Here is a 27361-nt window from a genome sequence, read left to right as displayed (position 1 = left end):
TAAAAGGAAATCCTGGAATGGAAAGCAAATGCAAGGCTACGATACGTGATAATCTCGAAAGATTTAAAAGACCCACGAGACCAAGGAGACTTGCCACGGTGCGTCTAGCAGGGACCGTAAACATGAGACTTGGTGCCAAGAGATTATCCCAGGGCCGTAGCGTAAAGGACAGTAGCTGTACAGACTTTAAAAAGATTGAAGGGCAGCGCGACAGCAGCTACCCCAAACGAACGCGAGCAGCGTTATACATCCTGCAAGAAAGAATTCAAACACGCCCGGGGCCAGTAATAAAAGACAGGTATTGCTTTTACAATGTCACGCGAGACAGGCAGTGAGCCATCATTTAAAACAAGTCAACAGACCTCTAATCTAGCAGTTGTTGGATTGCTTTTGGCAGGCAAGCATCATGTGCTCGGAGCTCTTAAAACAAAAACATGCGACATCCAGAAGAGGCAGCTAGCAAGCAGCAAAAAGACAGCAAATGATCCAAAGGCATATCCTTAGCATACGTTCAGCCGCAACACCCTTCACAACACGAGCAGTATTATACGTCTGGGAAGAAAGAGATGTAACCTCGCGTGAGGCAGGAAATAAAGAAACAAGTATTGTTTTTACAAAAGGTTTTAAAGTAAAAGTGAAAATAATGCATATGTAACAATTCAAAAGAAAATAACAATCTCTTTAAATTGTAGATTGCCTGCCTAAGGTAAAGTCATCCCTGATGAATGGGGACGTGGGAATGAGGGGTCCTTTCATCGGATTAGCGCTATTTCAGATGTGGAATGGCAAAATGGGGGAAGCAGCTTGATGAATGAGGTCTCCAGGACTTAAAACAAATCCAAATCATATTATGTGATATCATCTAATGTGAAATTCTACTCCGTACTTCTAGAATTTTTATTTTTATATTGTATTGAGGATTTATTCTGTTCTATGTATTGTACTGTACGGCTCAGAATTAAAAGTCAATGAGTAAAATGACAAAGTAGAACTTCATAAAGACGTTTACAAACGTTGACGCTAAACACATGCAGAGCAGGTTAAAGACTATGAAACCAGTGAAATTAGAAAGGCTCAAAAAAAAAAAAGGATATGAAAGTAGGAAAATTAGAAAATATAAAAAAAGAAAGTAAAGATTGCAGTAGCGCAAACAAACAAACTGCCTCATTTAACTATGCACCAGTCTAACTTTGGTTTTGCACAATAATTACTACACTATTGCACCTTAACACTTAATTCTACTTTATTCACATAATTTTACTTATTTATTATGTTCTATTATACTGTTATCTTTCAATCTATGACTTTTTGTTAATTTAATTGATATTCTTCTAACTTTGCAGTTTTTGATAAGCGGATCAGGATGCATTTCACTGCGTGTTGACCTGTATAACTATGCATGTGACAAATAAAGAATCTTGAGAATTTCAAAAACGGAGTTAACTGCACATGCATTTATTGGTTACTTTGTCCATGTATATATATTTATCTGTCTGCTTATTTAAAAAGCTAAATTTACCCCAGGAGTCAAAAACGTTCTGTCTAGCCCTTGTACAAAAACCTAGACAAAAGCTGGGGTATCACCTTGGTAACCCCATGTACTTTTGAAACTGTGAGAGGAAAACAGCACGACTTTACAGACAGGAGTCCAATGCAGAACTCTACTTACTTTTTTACTTTGTAAAAAAAAAATTATTAACTGCTGATGATGTAGATCGTTTTTGTCTGTGCTGAAATTCCAAACAGAGAAACCTATCCTGACCTCATTAAAAAGATTCAGCATATTGGGACTCGCAAGATTACAAATATTGTTTTTACAGAAGTTCTGAAATAAAAGTGAAACTAATGAAATAACAACAATTCAAAGAAAAAAAAATCTTAAAAGTGTGTATCCGGAACACCAGACACGGAGGTTGGTGAGCGAAGCGGGCAAGGGGCGAAGCCCCCTAGTTTTGTAAAAAAAAAAAAAGCCAACAAATGTACTTTCATCAGGAAGTATAAAGTTGAGTGTTGAGTATATTGCATGGTGTCATTTTTCAATATGGGTCTATATTGTTCAGAAAAGGTCAAAAATTACCTTAAGTAGGTTTATATTTGGCAATGCTGCTAAATATGAGAAACGAACAAGTCACCCATGCCAAGCTGCTCTCTGTGTAGCTGTTAGATTCTGCTGAGATGTGGTATTTTATCACTCTACAACAGGCGTCCTATAGAAGATCCAATTGCAGAGAGCAGTGCAGTGCAGTGCCGAGTTGTTAATTTATCTTTATTTATCTCAATGACTGCAAACCTAAGTGTCCATAATAGTCAGACAAGTCATAAATAATCTATAAAATATTTGCTTTTTTCAAAAAATGGAAAGAGAGAAGTAATGAGTGGATATACAAACTACATGCACTTTAATACAATCTAGACCATTATTAAATCAAGCATTAAAAGTTGTAGTAGCCAACAGAAAAATCAGAATGTAAGTATCACCTTCTACAACATTTCACCATTGGTCCAAACTTAATAGTTAATTTACGTTAATAACAAAGAATTAGGGCAGAAGGTGGGGATTTATTTTGAATGTGAAAGGTGGGAAGATTTTTGATGTGATGATATAAGAGTAGAATAGCAGAAGCCTCTTTTGCCAGGACCAGGTGCAGTAGAATGTTTCAGAATTCTGAAAAAGAATTGCTTTTGTACCTTATTAATGAAGTAATTTTGTAGTGAACATTCGAGTTAGACAGTGTGTTGGGGTTGGACAGTGTCAGTTTCAAAGTTGATTAAACAGATGTGCTTGCTGGATGAAGGTGGATGGGCAAGTAGTATTATGTTGCCAGAGGCACTTTCTTAATTACATCACTTCTGAAACATGATGCCTTACCCTGTCTCATCAGCAAGGGTTGCAAGAGCAAAGCAATGGTTACGGAATTACAAAGTCTAAAATGCATAGGCCCTCCACTCCGTGCAGAAGGAAACGAACTATTGAAACACCACACTCTCTGGCCATATGGGCGCTGGTTTAAATAGCTGACGTCAATGGCTTTGGCAAGTCATAAACAGCAGATCTCTATTAGTTCTCAGGTTTACTGGTTTCAATATCAGCTCCAAATTGAAACTAAAAATATCAGATATTCATCTTAATTTGTATTTGATTATACTGTTTATTATTTAAGTATTAATTCTTTGCATGGCTGCCTCAGGTTTCCATAGGAAATTTTAAAGAGAAACACTGAGCTTCATAATCTGCCTCACAGGACTGGGAACCCAGTTCTGTTTCTTTATGAATTGGCTTCTCTATACATTTGCACATTCTACCCATGTCCATATACATAAGAAATTTGATAAACAAGAAGAGCCTGTTCAGTCCATCAAGCTTGTTTTAGCTAATAAGCTAAGCTGTCTCAATATCTCATCCAGATACTTCTTAAATGTTGGGGAGGTTCCTGCTTCAACTCCTTGTCTCAGTAGCTTGTTTCAGATTCCCACAACTCTTTGCCTAAAGAATTGCTTCCTGACTTCAGCTCTAAATGAACTTCCCCTTAATTTCCACTGATTCACCCTTAAGCTGAAAGAATTCAGATGGATTTACTTTATCAATGCCTTTGAGAATTTCAAAGACCTGGATTAGGTCCTCACACAGTCTTCACTGTGTGATACTAAACAGGTTTAATTCTCTGAATCTGTCCTGGGATGAGTAGGCTTATCTGAAATAATCACCCAGTCAATAGACAGACGACCATCATGGGTAAGTGTAGGTGTATGCTTGAGGGTGCCTGGATTGAACACCCATACACAGCTGGGTCCTGCCTTGCGTGCAGTCCTAAAAATATGCTGTGCTCCTTCAACCTCATTAATGGACTGGGCAGAGTAAGAACAATGACTGAGGTAACCCTAGTAGTCAGACAAAATACTCCTCATCTCTTGGTGTGTGATTTACTATTAAATCATCGTAACAGATAATTATATAAAACTATATTTGTACACTTGTGAAAGAGCTTTAAACCTGTACTTAGAGAACTGAGTCAAATCTGTTGAGTCTCATGTGCTGAGTATGAACGAGAATTATTAGTAGTTAGCTAACTAAACTACCTCTATGGCATCCTCATAATCACAAAACTTTAAATTTTATGTTCTAACACTTACATTAAATGTGGACCACATACAGTAAATCAGCTGAACAGTGAATTTAGCTGAAATTGAATGAAGAAGATGCACAATTAGCAGAAAGCTGGCATGTAGTCTCAAATAAACTGAAGTTGCTACACAAGTAAGCAGTATTTATCATTTTAATATGGAATAAGTCAAACCATTGTAAACAGGCGCAGTCATTAATAACATTGGAAGTACAGTACAAGAAACCGCAGAAGATGACGAGCTACTGAACAAAACGAGCAGACAAAAAATTAAAATTAAGTGTTCAAAAGATGAAACTTGCTGCAGTGCTGTATTCTCAGTGAAAATACACCCAGGATGACAGATAGCCTCACTAGCCTTAAATCTGAAAAGCACAAAAAAAATAACAGACTTGTCTTGTGTGGTGTCTAGATTTCTCTTTATGGAATGATATCTTCCACCCATCCATCCATTTATTCATCTTCTAAACCCACACTTCATAGAATTATGTAGTGATGTGGTTTTAATTGCACTCCATATGGAGATGTAATATAAACCAGTAAATCTATCCATTGACATTAGGACCCTGCTTCCTCCAGTAGAGAGTCACGGCCAGCTGGATCCTATCCTGGGAACAACAGGTACAATTCAGGAATGACATCTTAGCTAGGTGTCAGCCTGCTGAAGGGCATTCTCACTGACACTTGAGCCAATTTAGTGTTTTCAATCAACCATACTGGAAGAAGAAACCAGTTGCTGGAGGAAACCCACATGGATATGCTGAGAACTTACAGACTCCTTATAATAGACATCACAGCAGGGAATCACAGTTTGGGTTCAAATAAGATGAGGCTGCAGTGTTTGTTGCCCATAATCTAGTGCTGTATGCTAGGCAGGCGGAGGTGTAGTAGTGGAAGCTTTAAATTTCAAACCATGAGATTGTGGGTTCAGATCCCGCTACTGATACTGTGTGACCATGAGTAAGTCACTTCACCTGTCAGTACTCCAAATGGAAAAACAAAAGAAATGTAACCAATTGTGTGTCAAATGTTAGAGATGGCTTTGGGTAATGGCGTCTGCCACATAAGTAAATGTAAAACAAGTCAAAAGATGAACAGTTCTGTTTAAATATGAATTTCTAGTCTCTCTCTTCTTTTCATAATGCTTAAGTAAGGTAAGCAAATGTTTTATTTTTGAGCACCTTATGTCTTAAATTGTTACTTGAAGAAAATGTAAAACATCTATTAATATATTGTCAACAAGAGCGGCGTTTAGGGGTGGCAAGTGGGGCAACCACCCCAGGCCCCGCAACTAAGGGAGGCCCGCTTTTGAGGTCCGCGTGTCCTATTTGAGCAGATTTGTCAAGTTATATTCTCCAGTTATATTTTGATAAAGTCTGCGTGTTATCTTGCAAAAATTTAGCTGAATACTGTAATGAGAAAATCCGGTGTATGTTAACATTATTTTTATTAAATTTGCACGCAAGTTTATACAGTCCACACATACTGGTAACAGTGTTTGACTTAACCGGCCCCATGTGGGGTTGGTTAGTCCTAGGCCCGCACACCCCTAAGGCCACCTCTGATTGTCAAGCCTGCTTTTTCTACATTGACAGCGGAAAGTGAAGCATAAGGCACAAGACAGGAGCATGTCTTGGATGGAACACACACTTAGACACATTGGACTAGTTTCAAGTTGTCAATTAACATAACCTACATATCTCTGGGACATAGCGGGGAAACAAAAATACTTGAAAAATCTCACATTAGCACTGGAGGGACAGATAAACTCTCTAACACGGAAGGCAATCGGTCCCTGGCAACCTGGAGCTAGTTAACCATTTTGCCACACAGAGTCAATAGATTAAATTTTTTGTCGGGATTATTCATGAAAACATAATCAATTTTAAAATATTAAATATCCATTCATGTAACTTCTGATCCCACTTAATCCTGTTTCATGGCCATGGAGAAAAAAACTAAAGTAGGTGGAGAAAAATCCATATGGATGGAGAACATGCAAACTCCTGACAGAGACGGACTAAGGCCAGGATCTGAACTTAGTCATCTAGAGCTGTTAGGCATTAACTCTAAACACTCTACTACTGAACTACACTTAAAATAATTCTTTCGAAATGTTTCGTAAAGACTGATATGCTGTGATCAAATAGCAACACACACATTTGTTTCTCTGTCTGCTTTTTTTGGATATTGGTGCAAAGCCAAAGAAAAAGGAAAGATGTCCAAATAGTTGCACAGTCTTATGTGAAGGTTGTTCCATAAATGAGACAGAGAAAGAAAAACTGAGGCCACTGCTCACACAGATCAGATTTCTGAAAAGATATTCTGTGAAATATTATATGCTAAATGCATGCAGTTCTTTAATTAAGAAAATATAAAATGATAAAATTATCTTTTCAGTGAGTATCAGAAAGGCTATGGCTTTATTAATTCTTTGTATATACCGTAATCTGAAACAAACACAGGAAAAGCATACTAACTTCTCTGGAGACACCCAAGTTGAGATTCAAATCTAGGCCCAAGAGCAATTGTGCCCCATTAAAAGGTTTAAAAATGTTTATTTTCATAATGGAATTATTTTTCCCCATAGGAAAAAAGGTTAAAAGGGATTGCTATAAGTCTAGGCACCTCATAAACAGGGTTAAAAACAGCAAATGGCCTGACGTTTTAGTAACAGAGCTCACCGTCCTGTGTGATTTCAGCAATGACTTTGCTGCTGGTTGGCTTTTTCCTTTTATTGGGTGCTGGCGTCCCTGACAGAGGCATCTTGACGTTCTTGTAAAGCTGTAGAATAAGCAGAAGAAAGACTGTACTTAGAGATGCAGTGTTACACTTTTACTAGGCAAAGCTGCACAAACTTCATACTCCTTGTATTACATTTTTAAGTTTACACCCACAAAATGTGTTTCAAAATTACTTAAATGGAAAGCACTGCTAACCATCTTTTGATTTGCGTGAGATTCCTTTATTACTTCTAGCACCCCGAATTTTACTGATTCACACTCACAAATCAAAGGATCGAAAGACATCTCTCTAATCAACTGATATCCCAATCAGAGTTGCTTCCTGTCTTGCTCTCTTTGCTATGGGACAGCCACAAACACTCCACAATCCTAATTCAGGAATGTAGGCACAGAAAATACAAACCGACAGAGACACTATGACAACAGGAATGGCAGGTTGGTGACATTCTACAAATCATGGCATATACTGTAAGAACAGGAGCACCAGACAGCTGGACTGAAATTCACTTGAAATGCACTTTTCATATAATTTGTCAACTGTAGGGTACTGCAATTTTATATATTCAAATTATATAAATATGTTTATATTTGATTGCTAAAAATACACAAGCAGTCAAATGTAAAAGTGATCTGTATGACAGCCAGCATTTTTTGATTTGGTATACATATTAATCCCCGACGGTCAAAGCACAGCATCAGCCATTATACAACACCCCAGAGCAATTTTCAGGTTAAGAACCCAACAGAGTAGTATCCCTTCCGGCAGTAATGGGATTTGAACCAGCAACCTTCTAGATACCGGTGCAGACCCTAAGCCTTAGAGCCACCACACTGACTTTGAGATGATCTGATTTGAAAATGACACTGCAAACAAACATTTGTCTCTTTTTCAAAAGTTTAAACTGTGCTCCATGACAAGACAGAGATGACTGTTCCGTCTCACAATTAAAAGAATGCAAACATATTTTCCTCTTCAAAGGAGTGCGCGTCAGGAGCAGAGTCTGTCAGAAAGACAGAGGAAAGCAAACAAATCAATAGGGCTGTTTGCTTTTAAGTATGCGAAGCACCACGGCACAAAGCTGTTGAAGGCGGCAGCTCACACCCCCTGTGCCTGTGATGCACTTGTGACCAAATCCACGGTTGGTTCCTGCCTTTGGCCCAATGCTGCCACATGCCTCTAATGGATAAAGTAAGCTAAGAAAAAGGATGAAAGGTGCCCAATTTCCCTCATCTCCCACCTCCCCGTATGCTGGAAAATATATTCATCAGTTTCAAGGACTTAGACAGCATCTCTGCAATATATAAAACCATTTTACAGTCCCTCCCTTTCAAAGACCCGAGGACAATGGGAAAGGTATCTCTCCCTCAACATATCAGAAAAGGAGTGGAAGGTAGCAATGCAGAGAATTCACTCGAGCTCCATATGTGCAAAGCATACAATTACTCAACTAAAGATTATATATCGAGCACATCTGTCTCGCTGGAAATTGTCCAAAATGTTTCCAGGGCAAGATCCAACCTGCGAATGCTGCAATCAAGTTCCAGCCTCACTGGGTCACATGTTTTGGAACTGCACCAAACTAACATAATTTTGGACCAAGATTTTTAAATGTCTTTCAGACAGCTTTGGTGTCACAATCCCTCCTAATCCACTAACAGCTGTGTTTGGTGTTCTTCCCGATGGGCTTAAAGTGGAGAAGGACAAACTGTGATTGCCTTTACTACACTATTGGCACGGAGACTTATCTTGCTCAACTGGAAGAATCCTTACTCTCCACTTTTAAGTCAATGGATAACTGAGGTTATATATTATTTGAAATTGGAAAAAATAAAATTCTCACTTAGAGGATCTGTGCAGAAATTCTTCCAAATCTGGCAGGATCTAATCAATAACATTTTAGAATAAGCTTTTAAAGCACTGAGAAGGCAGATTCTCTCCCTGTTTTTTGAAAATCTATATTCACTTATTACTCTATCTATTTGCTCATTTTTTTTACTAGGTTTAAGTTTTATTCTGCTGCCCATGCTCTCTTTCTCAAGGGCGGGGGTTGATTTGTTTTCAATCCTATTCTTGTAAAATTGATGTATTTGTATGGAATGTTGTGTGATTTCAATAAAATCAATATAAAAAAAAGAAAAAAGATAAAGGATAAAAGTATGTTGTTTAAATCTAACTTAATAAATTAGCTTTCAGGTTATAGAAATGCTAAAATATATAGTCCTGTACCCATGGTTTGTGGTCTCTTAAAATTGAACTTCAAGTGAACTTCAGGCCTTAAGGATTGACCATCAGCAGAGGGGAGGACAGGTACATACTGTGAAGTGGGCTTGCTTACCTACCTTACCTCCAGGGGCAAAATTGGTGGTTTCTTATGCTTGCCACATATTACATGCATAATCTTGAGCCAGATTCAACTCTTCCAGGAATCACAAAATTTGTCCCAAATTCAGGGACAATGTCTTAAATGATGATCTTCCCAGATTGTTTTGGAATGTGAGCTGTGCAGTGATTAATCAAACCTCTCTAATTTTCTGTTTCAAATCATAAATATACTATTATACATTTTCATTAAAATGCCATAGAACTTCAACTATTATAGTATGTGGGGCATTGAGTTTTTTATTTGCAATGCAAATATGTTACATGTTAAAGGCAGATACTGTAAAGTATGTGTGAGAGATGAGCAGCAGAACTTGTGCTGCAAGATGCACAAGCCATGTTGACACCAATCATGGCTCCATCCACATTTTCTCTTTTTTAAATTTTCACCGTAAAATAACACACAGAAAGCTGAATTTGACTGCTGTTGTCTGAATTTGTTTTGAAGTCACATTTTGTTTACAAGAAGTTCTGCAAAATTCCAGGTTCATAGAGTCGTGAATGTACCTCTGTTAATGTTTGATGTTCTTTGTGGACATAATCGCCTAGACTAGTGGACAAAAAAAAAAATTGGTAAAATCTTTCATTGTATGCAGGATCTCTGATATTTTCAATGTACTGTAAGTGTATTTGAAAAAATCTTCTACTCTGCACTGAGCATTAGTGATGAATGAAGAAAACATTCTTGAAAATGTGGTAACAATGACTCATTCTGTTCTTGTGTAATGTATGCTCCAGACAGTTGGAGAAAGAATTATTTATGATTAAGAAAAAGTGCTGAAAGAGTGTACCCCACCTACAAACATTCAGTCGTCATGTGGACAGAAAATTGAACACTACTGTTTGGTTGGAATAACTCTCTGAGCCCTCCTTGACGGAGATTGTTATACTACATAGTGAAATGCAATCCCACCTAATGTATGCCTATTGAGTATTTTTAAAAATGCAATACCTTTTTTTGTGGATGATACATACTGTGAGTGACACTATAGAAAGAATGATGTTTTTTCTATAATTTCCACTTCAAGCCTGCTGATCCAGAGCAGGATTATGAGGAGGTTGGAGCCTATCCCAGCAAGCATCGGGTGCAACACAGAAACTGTATTGTTGTTTCATTAGCAGCACGTCATTACAGAAGGTTGCAACTGCTACAGTTTTTTAGTGTATTGTGAAAGGTTTCGCATGTGAGCCCCCAACCCCAAAAAAAGGTGCCACAGAAGTTAAATGTTTGAAAAATCAATGTTTATTACAGAAAAGCCACAGAAGAGAATGATAATCAAAGGGGGAATACAAACTTTCAACTCAAAGCACACATGCCTGGAATTGACCTGGGCACCACCTGCCACATCTTTTCATCTTTTATCAGAGTCTATAGACATGAACCATTAATGATATGGCAAGGGCATGATAAGTAAAACAAGGCATTGCTGAATTTGGCTTTGTGAAAGCTTTGGTCGCAATCGTGTGATTTCTACATTTTTTTGTATGTTCTTGGATACTTTTGGATATTCTTGCTTTGCTGCTGTTTATGACCATCTTCCCACTGTTTTATTTTACTTTTTGGAAACCTTTGCCTGGTACTTTTGAATTCATCACATCTGACTATCTAACTATTTCTGACCTTCCTCTGGGTAATGGACTGATTAATGAATAATTGTTGTTGTTTTTTATTAACATTATGCCTGCTGTGTAAGCTCATCCTGGTTTACATCTCAATGTTTGTCAGCCATGCTTTGCAGAGTAACACTCACCTTCTCCTGCAGGGAAGCCGGCATTGAGAGGGTTGCATTGTGCATGCTTCTGTTTCTGTGCATGTGTCTGGTTGTCATACAGCTGCAAACACTTAAAACAAACCTCAGCTACCATCCTGGGCCTAACTCTATGGGTCCTGGTTCCTGTCTTCTAACTGAAGTGGTAGTCCACTTACTCTCAAGCATCAAAAATTCTCCCAGTCATGGCTCAGTCCACTCTCTCTCTCTCTCTCAATATTTCTGTCACCTTGCCCTAACTCATGTCTTGACTCCAGGTTCGTCATCACTCTTGGGCCTAACCCCTAATTTAAGATCACTTCAAGACCAAACATCAGAAAAATACCAAGGTCAGAAGCTACCGACAGGAAGACCAGGCTATATCACACTCTTCTGGCCCCTAATATTCCTTCATTCCCTTGGTGGAGTGGCACAATGAATTCCTCTCAGGTAGAGACACCTTTCACTCCTGGGTTGCTGGCAGCAGCCTCTTCTACCATTAAACCCTTCCCTCAGCCTGTAGTAGTAGAGTGTTGAATTGTGTTAGCTAGTGTGAATGCAATGAGAAGTCAACCAAAATGACACCTTTTATTGGCTAACTGAACAGATTACACAATGTCACAGTATCAACTCGAGTTTGTGTTTTTCTGTTACTTTTGAATTATTACCTTTTCAGATTTTGCTATATTTTCTATTATTTTTGTAATTATTTAATGTAAATGTGCCTCTATTCCAAGTGGTTTGTGGGTAAAGCCCCACTGCTGGGTCATCCCATTAGCTTTATCTAGAATGCTAGACAAGAGCAAGAGGTGTAGTGGTCAGTGGTTCATTGTTTTTTATTAGGAGTCTTTTTTGTAAGTGTTATTATTTCTTGTTTTTGGTGGTTACAGGATTTTCTTGGATGTTTATTTGGATTAGCCTTTTAGATAGATTTATTTGGGTTGCTTTGGGTTGGCTTTTAGATAAATCACGTTTTGCTCTTCTGAGCTGGTGGTTTGTGGTTATCCTATCCCCTTGTAGGACTGTTAGATATATTTTTAGAAATTTCATTATATTTCCAGTTGTTAAGTCACTTTTCCCCACTTTGGGCCTAGATAGGCCGAAGTTGTCTGGGGCAAGCTGGGTTGGCTAGTGAAGATACTGGCCTGCCTTTATGGGTCTTTTTGGAGGCCTCAAACCCTTTTCATCATCTTTATGTTTCATTCTCATTACAGTCACTAGTCTGACAGTATAAAAGTCATTTTCAAACATCTTCTATTGTCTCCATTTCTGGATTTGTAGTAACTTCGTGAGCTGTGTTGAAAGTTTTCTTTGATTATCTGGCAATTAATTCTAGAGCCTTATTTTTGATTTTGATTAACGAATTGGCTCAGGTGCACTGTCATTTTGACTTCCTGGTACTTGACCCTAATCTGTCTCTAAACTTTATTACAGCATTTTTCTATCTTCTTGTATTTTTAACAACTTGTTGGCTGGCTCTCTGCCTTGTCAGACAGTACATAACTGTGCAGGCTCAAGCCAGCTTTACCATTTAGGAATTCTGTACTGCCATTTGTTAACAAAAAGACCTTCTATCTGGTTGCCATCCATGTATAGCCTCTTTTTAACTTCTGGGTCAACATACAGGACAGGGTATACTGCCCACTAGTAAGTCCTGTCCAATCAAATCACCTAAATGAAGGCTTGCTATGAGACTTGATATGTCCATTACTATCCTGGTGGCACTCATGGCCTGTCTTTCACGTATGGGTCAATAAACATGACAGGGCCTTTCCACCCATATATGAGTTCTGTGTGAAACTACCTCTGATTTGCTCTGAGACTTACGGTAATTCTTGCCTGATGTCATGCTGTTGTCACCCATGCCCTTGCCCAGCTAGGCAACCTTTCAGTATATAAAAAAGATAAAAAAACAAGTGATGCTTAATACGTATAACAAAAAACATGATCAAGAAAGAGTGCAAAAATTCGAAAAACCAATATACACACACATGTAACCATAGCCAAGACGTTAATCTGATATTGTAGACAAAAGGTAGTGTCAGAATTCGTTAACCAGAAATATTTCAAAGGAACAGCAGTTTATTTAGTGTGTATAGGACAGCTAGGAAGTGCACAATGCAGTCTTTATACTGTTGACCTGGATGTGTTACATGCCTTGTACTTCTTGCTGAACTTGCCTAGCAACGGCATATCAACAGTAAACAAAACCCCTCAAAATGGCAGCTCCAATAAGGAAATCAAAATGGTGTCAGGTGAGAAAGTTACTTATTTAAAATATTGTTATAAGAGGCAAGAAAATTAATGTCATCACAAGACTCCTTGACACTTAAAACCCCTAAACAATGTTTAAAAATTTTTTTGACATCAAGGAGAATTTATTAAAAACAGCCTGATTGTGACAACATGTGAAATGCATGTATTTATTGGTAAAACAGTGTTAAATAAATGCCTCTGAAAAATTAAAGTAGTCCGCAAACAATAAGCCGTCACCGCAGGATTGTGCATTTGAAAAGAAGACCCTCCTCTCCACCTTATTCATTGGTAAAGAATCCTTTCTGAGATAAAAAGCTTAATTCCACGTGAAGGTGCTGCCTGTTGATCGACTACTTTCATTTTCTGGAGGTATATATTTCCATCCATTTCCCAACCTGCTGAATCCGAACACAGGGTCACGGGGGTCTGCTGGAGCCAATCCCAGCCAACACAGGGCACAAGGCAGGAAACAATCCTGGGCAGGGTGCCAACCCACCGCAGGGTGGTATATATTTATTTAACAATATTTAAACCAAAAATATGTGTGTTTTACACATTGTGAACACACAACTGGATGACTTCACATATGAATTATGTGTTTTCCAGTGTTGGTCACCATTGGCTCTCATTCCACCAGAAACCTTATTATATCAGTTCTGCATGAAAACATGAGACTAAAAACTTTTCCTGACCATCACTACAAACTACGTGGGGTAAGTAAATTTTAAAAAAATATCATTTTTGGGGGCATATTCCTTTAGCACTGCTGATGTGCAGACACTCTTAAAAATTAAGGTGGACGAGTGGTTCTTCCGAGTGATGCCATAGGGGAACCATTTTTGGTTCCCAAAAGGCACATCCTCATTAAGGTACCTGAAAGAACCTTTACTTATTTAGACCCATAACAGGCTCAATGCTGTAAATAACCGTGAAAGAGATTTGTGAAATAACACTGGGTTATGATTTTAAAAGGACTCTTGCGGCGTGTGTCTAGTAACACAGGCTAAGTCCAGGTTTTCTTAATTTGTTACTGCCTTACAGCCCACCTTGCATTAAATATTTAATTTTTTTCTACACATTTGGAAATTTTTCAAAGCACAAAAAAACAACTTCATATGCAAAGAACACTTCCCAAAATAAGATGGTTCTTTGTCAAGAAATGGTTCTATGGAGAACAACACAACCCATAATGGACTATATATTACCATTAAAGAACTAATATTTTTAAGAGTGTAGGTGCTTTGGCTTGCTTAACAGCCTGCTCACTATTAGTGTAGAGATTGTATGTTCTCTTTTTGAGTTTCTAGCCACATTCTCATGGAGTGTATGTTAGGTTAACTGGAGACATGGTCCATCATGGGTGAGTCTGGTGCACCATGTAGGTTTGATTCAAGCCTGATTTGTGATAATGTCAATTTCTGAAAAAAGCAGACTGAGAAAATGAACAGGTCAGCTTATTTAGTAATTAATATTTCAGATCCAAGGACTTTCAAGACCAAGTAGTATAGTAAATATTGCAACCTAGATAAAGGAATAGAATCATTCAGGGACTCTTCATCCATAAAGCCCTCTGTGGACACCTAAAAAGTCATTCTACCTTTATAACAGCCTGGATATACCCAGCATTGGATTTTTTAATCTAGCAGTATATGATAGCAGTGATTCACAAGACCTAAGTGATTGGACTTTATTCAGGAAGTGGACTCCATCCATTTTTGCTTGTCCAGTCCCCCCATTCTAACCTACTTCGTGACCTTCAGCAAGTCACATAACCTGCCTGTGCTCCAAAATATACTGTACTTACAAGCATAAAGCCTCTTGGGATGGTATTTACTCTGAAAAGGAGCTATATAAATTCAAGGTTGTGTTTTCTTGTTGATGCATGTCCTAAATTCTTATGGGTTTTGCTAACTCCTACATGAATTTTTGAATTGTTCACTTTTTCCTTAAGACAAAAACAGACCATCTATTTAGCTACACTGTGAACATGTTATACGGAAAGTCAGAACAACATTACAAGTATAAAAAAGCAATAGCAGCAGGTGCTAGGCAGAGTTGTAGAAAAGATGATCTTTGCAAGATGGAGAAGTAGGCAGTGTTCTGCCAAAAAACAACCTGAATTTGACAATCCAGAGGAACCCAGTTATACTGGTTTGTTCAAAAAGTCTTTTCCATTACATGCATTTATTTAAAATCTTTAAAAGTAATGTAAGTAAAGATTCAATACCAGGTTTTAACAGAAAAAAACAGATCTTGTTATTCCAGCTGAGTAAACTGCCCATGACTAAAATGACACTAGTCCTGTCCAACCCAGAATTAAACAACAATGTAGTTGAAACATTTGTTAGAAGTCAGGTTTGTTTTCATTGGCCTGAAGGCTCAGTTCACTTATTGAGCAAAGTCTCTGCTCCTTAGTGAAAATAAAACAAAAACACACACAATTGTGTGCTCCTTCTGCAGCAAAGCCAGCACCACAAGCCCACATTAATGGGAGGACTGGAAGGCCTCCTGTAAAGTCTTCACAGTTCACATTTGAGGTCGGGTTACCACAGATGGGTATTCCTGGTTTAGCAGGCTATATAAATCTGCTGCAGTTAGCAAAGTTGGGAGGTCAGCAAATTCCCAAAGGCTGATCTGTAGTTCAAGATGTGCGCTTAACAAGAAAAACACATAGCCGTATGAAGTTACTCAGTAAAAATAATTTTAAATGATCTCTATGGGCATGCAGAAACGTTGCCATTAGCCAAAAGTATTTAAGTTTATTAGGATCGCACGAGGAACCTCAGTGCTGCCTGCCACGCCTTCCTTCAAGCCCTAGTGTGAGCTTTTTTTCTTAATTGTTTATGATTAGTAATTATCAGGCCATGCAGCTAACAAAACATTTCACTCCAGAATGAGACGGGCTTACCTGCGTGAAAGAATCCTCGTCTTATAAAAAGTGCTTTGGGCAAGTCGCAAGGTAGGAGCACGGAGGGTTTCTTTAAAATGCCCTAGCAGGCCTTTACATCACAGGATCTATGAGGTGCAATGGGAAGTGTTGGGGTCTGCACAGCTCCGAGTGCAGAGGCAGAGTGCAGGCAGATGAGAAGACTGCTACTTTCTTGCAGATGCATCATGGCACTATATATAGAACAAGAGAGAGAGAGCGAAAGAGTGGCCACCAGGGTTCTCATATAGCACATGGCTACGTGGAGAGGAATTAGTTCATTCTCTTACACCTATGGGTTTGTTTTATTTGCCAGTTGGAAATGGCACTCTCTTCAGACAAATAAGATGGGCAGCACTTCCATTCTGGTGGTCTCTCCTTTGGCACACACCAAACAGAGGCTCAGAATAGATCCACCCACTGCTTTCATCTTGAGTTTGATGAATTTTTAAACTAGTAAGTCCCAAGGAATTTAAATTCAAGGCCATGGAGGTGGCGAAAACTTGAATAACGGATCGTCATTACAATGGAGTCCACAACATTACAAGATAGTACATAAAAACAGATGGATATGAAGAAAGAACTCAAGTTATTATGTAACAATAGGATTTTGATTGGAGAATCCACTTTTATACACCTCACATGGTTGTGAAAACTTTATCTTCACTATTCTGGAGTACAACCCAGTATTTTAACTTAGGACAGAACTTATTTTTCTATATTTTGTTGTATTTGTTCCCCTTCAGCCATGGTTCCTTTTTCCTTAAATTACATCTAGTAAAGTAATGAATGCTTTAACTGTGCCTGGATATCGTTGTGACAAGTCACTTTTGGCAACTACTGCTCCATCATGCACCACTCATTGTTCATAGTGCGAGGAACATAGGTAGTTATGATATCCAAAATTGTAAGGCACAGTGCGATTAAAACAAAGTGACACAACATTTCTGAATCTCCTACTTCTACAGCCTGGTCAGCCACACATCAAACTGCATATAAGAATCTAGTCATGCTAGCAATTCACAAATTTCACATCTGCTGAGTTTTGCGTAAACATAAACCAAAGGGGTGGATGGCATGGCAGCACTCTCATTAACAACCAAGCTGTGGTATTTTTGCTCTCTTCTGGTTTGTCCACTGTAGCCAGTAGTGTAAATTACAGTGCAGTGGGACTTTGAAATAACATTCATTGCCAACATTAGTAGTAGTAGTAATAACATCACATGTACAGAGTGCAGGAAAATTCTTACTTGCACGTCAGATCAACATCCAACACAATTCAACTCTCCACTGCCATTAAAAGCAAGAGTATATTCAAATACAGAAATTCACATGCAGATTAGGTGAACTGGCACTCCTAAACTGGCCTTAGTGTGTGCTTGATGTATGCGTGTGCCCTGTGATGGACTGGCACCCTGTCCAGGGTTTGTTCCCTGCCTCGCACCCTATGCTAGCTGGGATAGGCTCAAGCAGTCCCCCAAAACACCCACTTCAGAACAAAGCAGGTTAGAAAATGAATGACTTGACTGACTAATGAAAAAAAACACAAAATCTTTAGACTGAAGTTAGTCATTATATATCACAATGAAAGCAGACACAAAGAATCTTTTAGTTTTTGGTGATCAAAATAGAAATTGTTTCAGGTGTCATAATATATCTGGGAAGACGGTGATAAAGAAAAATCAAGATGGCCAAAAGAAATGTGTCATCAAGTTATATAAACGGCTTGTGATGGGTACAAAGAGACCTGACAAATAATGATGTTGTTGTGGAAAAAGCTTTCCTCCATTTTCAAAGAAGTTAGTCACAGAGTCAGAAGAGAATGCAGAACGATTCTTTATTGGCACATAGATATGCACAAATGTCTCAGTCCATGGAATGACCAATTAATTAAATAATTCATTACCTTTTATACTTTCTAATACCATTACCTTATCTAACACATCACATCATCTGACTCTTAATATACAGAATTCTATCATCTTATCCAATCAACTACAGCCACCAGTATTTTCAGAGTCCTGTAGACTCTTCCATTTACCTGAATGGTGCCTCGTTGAAAGGGGAGTCTTTACTATTGACTTAGTGCTGCTTCCTAGGAGGGGTCTTTGGGCTTTCCCATTGCTTTAACCTCTCTTTTCAGAGTGGTGTTCATTACTCATCTGCCTCATTTTAACCTTAGTAAGTACTTTGGTGGCTCCTTGAAGATGAGGCAAAAGCCTCACATGCTTATGTTTTAAGCCATGTTTAGTTACTCCTTTAGTTACTCCTTTTCTTTATGTTTTAATTAATTCAGTAATACAACTTCTTACAGTATATGTATAAACATGTAATAATTTGTAAAGATTATATACAGTAACTAAAAATTCCAAAAGTACAATGTATATAATGCAGCTATAAGGAATAATCAACCTCTCAAACAGAATAGAAGCTTATTTGTTTGATGTTACATGTTTTATGCATCATGACTGAACAGAAAAAAGAAATAAAGGCCAGTGACTGTGACTGAACTCACTGTACCTACCAGGTCTGGCAGCTTTCAGAAAAAGGGGTGACCTCACAACACTTTGGAAATGTGAAACTGTGCTGGAAAATCATCCCCAATTAGTCATCTAATTTGTCATCCCCTGTGATTACTAGTTGTGTAATCTGACATCCTTATGCAGCAAGATCAGGAACTGCAGTTGTCAACTTTGACACCCCCCCTAAATACAAGTTGTGCAATGCAACACCAGCTTTAGGGTCCATGTCAGCCAATACACAATGTTAGTTACTGTAAAAGATCCACTGAATGGAGTCACAGACCCAATGTCATAAATGTTATGAAGTACTCAGAGAAATGAAGCAGCATCTGTGTAACTGATGAAAAGCATTGAGAGAAAAACTGTAAAGGCCTCCCGTGGTGTTGTTCCTCTGAGCTCCGCATCTTCTGTTGGCATTGCCACCAGTCTTGTTCCAGCAACAAATTCATGCTTTTGTAAATCAGGTTGACCACCTGATCCCATGAAAACCAAACCCTTACCATTCGTCAAACTCACTCACATGTTCTTTTGACTGACTGATATGTCATTGAGGCATTACCAGCATACTTTTGGCAATAGAAGTGTCCTCAGGACACCAGGCTCTGAGATTCACTGCTTATTATCTTTTATCTTGAGCCCAATAACAGTCATTACCACAATGGACAAGCAAAGCTTAATTGTCACATATAGAAATGGATTTTAGATGCACATTTGTGAAGTCAAAACATTATCACACACATGAGCTTGAGGCACAACTTCAGGGCTTTGTCAATAACTGTAACATTTATTTCTATGGTACATTTCCATACAACAAAGCTCAAAGTGCTTTACAAGATGACAAAGAGAAGCTTACAAGAAAAGAAAAACAATTAAGATTAGGCAATAACATTAAAGAATAAGTAACAATAAGACAAGGTAAGATCAGATGTCAACCTTATCAAACGATTATTCCACCTGAATCAAGGGTTGGCTCTGTCACGTTATTCTGCCTGCAGAGAATTGATGACAGGATGATGACGTTTTCAGTCTCACCATCTTCTTAGCTGGCCCTACCACCATCACTGAGCAGTTAGACTTTGGACTCGCATCTGGAAATATTTTCTCGCTTTCTGTGTTATATCACTTTTTTATTTTTTGTCAACAGTTATACAGGGATCCCTTGCTGGTGCCTCAACCCTTTATGATTTGTCTGTTTGTGGTTTTCTTACAACAAAATATTAATAAAAACTATCAATGGTATGTAAATTGTGACCACCAGAGGTGCACAGCTCCCCAAACACAACAGACACAGACACAAATGCAACCCAACAAAAGACTTTATTATTTCAGTGGGAAACGCTTTTCAACTGTTTCTCGCCTTCAGTGCACAGTACACAGTCCAGTAAAACACAGTCTGAAGTGCACAGTACTTTGTCTTTCTTCTCTCACTGTCTCCTTCTGCCTCCACTCCTCCTCAGATAAGCTTCATCCTCTCTCTCCCAACTCTGGGGAGGTACTACCCTGTGGAAGCTCCTTCCCTTGGTCCTTCTTTTAAGAAGATGTCCTGACCCAGTTCTCCATCACAGTATATATATATATATATATATATATATATATATATATATATATTGACGGCATTCGTAGTCTGTGTCACAATCTGATTGTATGGGTGGTTACTATATATATATGTTTGTGTGTGTGTGTGTGTGTGTGTGTGTGTGCGTGTGTGTGTGTGTGTGTGTATTTAGAATATTTCTTTTAGCTTTTATGTATATTTAGTTGCCGTATTTCCATGCTTGGTTTTGAAAGTTTCCTATCCAAGTTCACGAACAATTCCTTGTAAAGTTGAGGGATATTTGTGCATTGCATTAACATAGTTAACATATGGCCATTGTCAATTTGCATTAAGTTGTGCTTCATTTATGTGAATAAAAACTTACTTTTGAGATCATATACCCTATTTAAATAGAAAATTGTGAATTAGCATATAGCAAACCTCTTTGTCACGGCTACATTTTCAAAAAGAAGAGCTTATCTCCTATTTTCTGCTGGTCAGTCAAAGGAAAGACCATGACATAGAGGTGGACACAGATTAGTCAGAGTCTCATGAGTTCTGCAGTTTTTGAGCTTTTTCTCTGTATTTTTTTAAATGACTCAAGACTCTCTGAACCAAATAAAATTATAGCAAATGTTATGTTTTTTTTTGTAAAGATCACACTTTACCATTTGTTATCTTCACTAAAGTCATAGACACGTAGTTTTATTCCCTTGGTATGTGTAAAGTAGGACAGGATCGGGTACAAGTTTACATCACGTTTCACATTGTCTTGGATGGAGACAAACCAAAACACATCAGCAGCGATGCCAGTTGTGTGAGTATCAGAAGCCCCATCCAAGACAGCAGTACAGGCAGGGCCGGCCCTAACAATTGCGGGGCCCTATGCGAAACGGATTGCGCGGGGCCCAGTCGGGGTAGGGATAAGGATAATAAGTGAAATTTAAGATTTTGTATTAGAAAATAAATTCGTCTTTGCATTTTATTCATTCTTTACTAAGTAAAAAATCACGATCAAATTAACTTTACTTTACGAGCCTTGCATGTAGCGAAGTCATACAGTATATCATCAAAATTTTGTTTCCTACATAGATCACGCTCAATAGCAAGAATTGCCAAATTGTTCAATCTATCTTCGTGAATTGTTGACCTCAAGTAATTCTTGATTAGTTTGAGGCGCGAGAAGCTTCTTTCACCAGATGCCACAGTTAAAAAAATGAAAAATGAACAAAATAAAGTATTTACTGATTTATTACGTCGTTATTGCATTTGATTACGTGATTTAACGTTTGAACGACAATTTGCATTTGATTATGTCACGTTTGCATTTGATTACGAGTAAATAAAATTTAAAAAAATACCTTAAGTCTACCAATTTAGGGGAACTTGAGGTAAGATGAACCACTTTTTAAAATTCCTTGTCAAATCCACATTTTTTGCTTTTTACCAGTAATTTTCAGTCAAATTATTGTTAATGATCTGCATATGCATGCGCTTGTCACTTAGGGATGAATCGGTACGTTTTGAGCAAGTGTTTGTGAAAAAAAATTTTTTTTATCTTACCCCTACTACGGGTAAGATGAAACAATCGTTTGGGTAGACGAATCACATTATTTTATTTTGTAAAACTATCTTAAACATTTGAAATGAGAGACTATTCATAAAACAAATTGTATAAAGATACAAGTTGACGTGCCGATGATTCTATGGCTGACTGTTAACATAGGGTGGGTTATCAATGTACAGGATCTTCGAATTTTATACAACGCTTGTTTCTGAGGAACAAGCTTTACTCACCGGTGAAAAAATCTTCGTCTGGCAGAAAAGAGAAAATTTAAACCACTGCCGGTAAATTTCAAACTATTCATCCAAAAAATCGATAACATCATCTCCATAAATAGCTCCTCCTATTTGATTGGTTTCACTGAGCTGAGCCATCATAAGGTTAAGAATGGTGTCTGTTTCATCTTACCCCAAGTTCCCCTAAATGACGAGTTTAGAGATAAAGCACCCGAGCAGCTACAATTTTTTTTCAATTTTATTTACTTGTCGTAATCACTTGAAACAACGACGTAATAGATAAAAAACACTGTAAAAACATAAAAACAGAATAAACACGCTGACCTATACATGATTATAAGTTATAATGGTTTAATTTAATAATTTACACCTAGAATTAGCGCGGGGCCTATGAAAGTGCGGGGCCCACTGCGGCCGCATAGGTTGCAGTGGCCTAAGACCGGCCCTGAGTACAGGGGGTACTATAAAAAGGGAAGAAGACTGGGGACTCCTTCCTATGAAGATGTTGGGAAAAGAGGAGAACGTTCTTTTAATTGGGTTCCTGTTTTCTGTGTGTTTTAACTGGTTCTGACAGAATTGTCTGACCTTTTCATGGTCAGATAGCTTCTGGGCTTGCATTGAATCACTATAAAAACTCTGGGGACAGGATGCTCAGGAAGTCTGTACAGTAAGGCCAGAGTAGTAGATATCTATAGCTGATCTTGGCAAGCTGATCCTAGCAATGAATCTGCAGTATTTGTAGTATGGCAGTTAACCAGGACATGGAGATTGGAAAATCACACAATTACATGTCAGGAGCTAAAGAATGGCCAAGAGGCACAGTGGTTAGCACTTCTACTTAATGGTTTGAGCATGCCCAATCATTTACTGTTTAGAGATTACACTTGGTCCTCATGTCTGTATGGGTTTTTCTGTAAGTATCATGCACACATGCTTGTTAGTTTAGTTGGTGATTCACAGCTGATCCCTCTATGTGTGAGCGTAGGTATGCAGAGACGTCTTAACGTATGGACACAATGGACAGTGGCTGGGGGCCCCAGGAGCATAGTGGCCCATGATGTTTCTGATGCCTATGTATGTTTCTGCTTTGCTATCAAAACAAGGGCCCCAGTGTGCTACTGGGCTCGGGGGCCTATGATGATGTTAAGACATAAGGATGTGTGAGGGCACCAATTTGTGGCACCATGATAAATAAAAATGCATTAATTATTGCATTGATACAAATTTTGTGATCCTATTTTGGTCTGTCTCTAAGTGACAACACTTTCATTCTGTCCCTATTCCTAGATGAGTTCTTTAATCATTGGAGTGTAACTACCGATTAAAAGTGGGCCCTATCATAATACAGAATCACTCATTACTGTTATAAGGGTTAATTATTTTTTGCTTATTCTGTTTATTGATATCAGTACATAATAAATTTGTTTCTGTCCGAGAAAGCAGTTTGTATTATCAACATTTGGTTTGGATTTTATATTTTTATTTTGAACCATTATTGCCATTATTGTATCGTTTACGAGAGTTGCTATTTTGTGTACCCATTTTCTGGGATGCCATCATGGCTGTAGGAGATGTGGTTACGTAGTTTGTGACCCCTGTGCTAATTCACATTGAGATCGCCCTTTCTGTCATGGGGTGGTAAGGTGGGAGGTGGGTACCAAGCATGGGGTTTATTTTACTGTAATTCCTGTCATGTTCCCCTTTAAAGTGCTTGTTTTGGATTTCAATTAAAATTTTATCACAAAAAGGTCACCCTTTCTACACTTCTATTCTGTTTTGTTTGCCATTTAAAAAATCCTTTTGAATCTCCGAGCATTGATCTTATTTCAGTCAACTTTTTGACTTTTATTTTTGCCTCACTTCTCAACCTCATGGTTTTTAACTTTTAGCTGTTTTGACCACGTCATATCTTTTGTACAGTCTCATAAAAACTGCGCCTGCCATTTAAAGGCAGAATAATTAGCTGATAAAACTGCCCAGTAACCTAACTGTTTCCCCAATCTGCTTAAATCTGCGATGTGGATAAGCAAAATGAATCAGTGCTGAATGTTACAATTTAATTCATAATGCAGAAGGAAAGAGGGGATTTAGATATAGGCTCTCACATTAAAGAAAATGCAGCAATAAACTAAGAACAGATTTAATAAGAGTTGTCCTGTAATGAGGCAGAGGCAATTCTAGGAATTCTGGGGGCTGTAGCAAAATACTTCACTGCGCCCTCCAACTCACCCTCCTCCCGAGTCCCAACATGATAAAATTAATTACCATTATTTTAGCTCAAAGTCTAAATTAATAAGATCAACAGGGAGAATTTAATTAAACACAAATTCTATATTTTAATTTTGTGAAACACATTTATATAAATAAAACAACACAATAAATACATTGGTATTGAAAGTTGAAAAACAATAATAATAGAAGAAGGTTCACTTTTAAAATATTATAAAGTAAAATAGCAAATAAAATGCAAATAAATGTAACATCCATCCATCCATCCATTTTCCAACCCGCTGAATCCGAACACAGGGTCACGGGGGTCTGCTGGAGCCAATCCCAGCCAACACAGGGCACAAGGCAGGGACCAATCCCGGGCAGGGTGCCAACCCACCGCAGGACATAAACGTAACATGCACATGATAATAAAAAACAAATACAAACTGCACATGATAATAGTTTTTCAAATAAACTAAACAGTGCATGTAATAAAAAGCAAAAAAGCAAAAAAAAACGTAAAAAAGGATCATAAACGTTTTCACACACATGCGCTTGGGAAACAACTTAAGGGTTACATAAATGTAATTACTCCCAACCAGGGGATGGTGCTGTTGTTTTCTCTTCCTCCCTCTGCAGAAGCAGCGATTGACAGTTGCATTCCCAATGATGTCACCTGAACCCGCCTCTTCCTGTCCTCCAGAGTGAAAACTGGCTGTCTGCCACCATCGTGGAGTCAGTCGAAAGGGGAATTGCATCTAAAAAGACATTTTTGTTATTTTCAGTTGCTTTTATTTGATCTGCTAATTATACTGGATTCACTACAATGCCCCAAATCTTCATCTGTTTCTGTTGTTGTTCTTACAAGGTATTAATGTAACTTTCAAAATCGCTGTTTGTAGGCTTTGGCTACATCAAATGCAGCTATGATGTCCTCCTGGGCCAAAGACCTTTGAACTTTGTGCTCTATTGAAATTAGCACTAGGGCTGAAAGCTTCTCCTGGCACCTGGTAGATCTCAAATAAAATTTAATCAGCTTTAAAACTACTCTCACCAGGGGCAACAGTGATGGACAAAAGTTGAACTTCTTGGACCTCGTCTCGCTGTTACCAACTCACCTATGGCTGATTTGTTGTTGGTGATTTTGGCCTCACACTGACTACAGTGGGGCCTGAAGAGACTGACTGAGGCTAATCCAGAATTGGCTACATTATTTAAATAAACCAAACCAATCCAATTGTTGCTTTAACTAATAGCTATCAGGTTCCTAATGAGATCCCCCAAACTGCATATATTTCTGATCAGCTGTAAGATATCTGCTACTACTAGATACAGTATCTACACTTTTGGCAAATGAAGCTGTCTGTACCTGATAAACTTAAGCTGTAAATGGCTGCTAGACACACAATATGTAAATGTGCCCTCATCAGGCACAGGAGAAATCAAACTTGCATTTAGCTCAGAGTTCATCATCGTCTAGATGTTTTCAGTTGTTTCTTTGCCTTCAAAGTTTAGTTTCTTTGGTGTATGATACTTGCTTTCAAGCTTTCACCATCAGCTAGATGGTCGACTTCAGACTATTGATTACTTCTCCTAGTCAGATGATGGCTTTTATTCCAACTGTAATTTTCGCTTTACTGCCGGATTCGATTACTTTCTCACTCCATATAAATTATGAGATATTCTCCTCTGCTGCTGTAAAACACTTTGTCCTTTCATGCGTTTGGAGTGTGTGAGATACTCCTGTTCTTTCACTTCATCATTTTATTTCAAAACTCCAACAAACATTTAAACATGGTGTGGAACATGACCCGGACACAGACAGGCAGACACGTTGAAATCACCTCACACACATTTATTTACAATCACCATATTTACAGTTCAGTGCTCCTCAGTTCCCAAGTCCCCAAAGTCCTGGCCAACACACAATGCGTTCTCTCTCACTTCGGGCCACCTCCTTGCCTCCTCCCAGACCTCGTCCTTCTTCCACCCAACCCAAGTCCTGAATGAAGGGAGGCAGCCCCTTTTATAATCACCCGGATGTGCTCCAGGTGCTTCCCGGCAATCTTCCACTGGCACTCCCCAGTGTGGCGGATGTGCTTGCTGCGTACCCAGAAGCACTCCGGGTGTCCCCGATCCTCTTCCCCCCAGCACTTCTGGATGTGGCGGAAATGCTGAGGTCCAAGGCTCCCAAGGCATTGGGGCACCCCCTAGCGGTGACCACGGGCCCCTACAGGGATGAGCTTCCATGCTCTGTACCCGTGGTCCCCATAGCCGCACATGGTCTGGGGAATGAGTAAGCCTTCTTCTGGTCCTCCGGGGCATCCCAGCCAGGTCGCCCCCCCCAGCTACCTGCGACAATGGACATGCTTAACTAAATCAACTTTACCGATTCTCTACTAATTACCACTTGTTATATTTCAGCCATTGTTGCAACACCCCCCAGCTGGGGTTCAAATTCCTTTTTTGAAGTCTTTTTTGTTCTGTTTTGAATACTCTGTTTACGTTAATACAGATGATCATTTAGTTTCTGTGTGTTTATGTAACTTCTACTATGCTCCTTGTATCTTGCAGGTGGTTCTCCATAAGGTGGGGCCACCTGCCTATCACCGCCAAGGAGCTGCCCTCAAAAACAAGTAACACAGTTGAAGATACATAGACACAGAAACAAAATTATCAACAATATTAACATAAACAGAAGGTGAATAGGGAGCAGGTTGAGGAGACCCTGGAGAAGTGAAGTTATGCTTTAGAGAGGAGAGGAATGAAGGTCAATGCAACCAAGACAGAATCTGTGTGTGTAAATGAGAGGGAGGTCAGTGGAATGGTGAGGATGCAGGGAGTAGAGTTGGCGAAGGTGGATGAGTTTAAATACTTGGGATCAACAATATAGAGTAATGGGGATTGTGGAAGAGAGGTGAAGAAGAGAGTGCAGGCAGAGTGGAATGGGTGGAAGAGAGTGTCAGGAGTAATTTGTGACAGATGGGTATCAGCAAGAATGAAAGGGAAGGTCTAATAGACAGTAGTGAGACCAAATATGTTATATGGGTTGGAGATGGTGACACTGTCAAGAAGACAGGAGATAAAGGTGGAGGTGGCAGAGTTAAAGATCTTAAGAT

The 27361-nt window shown here is 38.6% G+C and overlaps 1 protein-coding gene across 1 annotated transcript in view; it reads right to left on the bottom strand.

The window, feature by feature from the left end:
• The window catches only part of myoz1a (myozenin 1a), a 53332-nt gene extending 36994 nt beyond the window's left edge, over nucleotides 1-16338 (bottom strand). The window contains exons 1-2 of the mRNA XM_028795166.2: nucleotides 16158-16338; nucleotides 6806-6905 (exon numbers count right to left, since the gene is read on the bottom strand). Coding sequence (XP_028650999.1) covers nucleotides 6806-6887 — 82 coding nt within the window. The 5' untranslated portion in view covers nucleotides 6888-6905; nucleotides 16158-16338. The remainder of the gene's footprint in view (nucleotides 1-6805; nucleotides 6906-16157) is intronic.
• Between the last annotated feature and the right edge of the window lie 11023 nt (nucleotides 16339-27361).

Source organism: Erpetoichthys calabaricus, chromosome 2 (genome assembly GCF_900747795.2).
Source record: "Erpetoichthys calabaricus chromosome 2, fErpCal1.3, whole genome shotgun sequence".
In the NCBI taxonomy this organism is placed as follows: Eukaryota; Metazoa; Chordata; class Cladistia; order Polypteriformes; family Polypteridae; genus Erpetoichthys; species Erpetoichthys calabaricus.
Note: the sequence above shows the minus strand (reverse complement) of the source record. Positions and strands in the feature narration are given on the sequence as shown.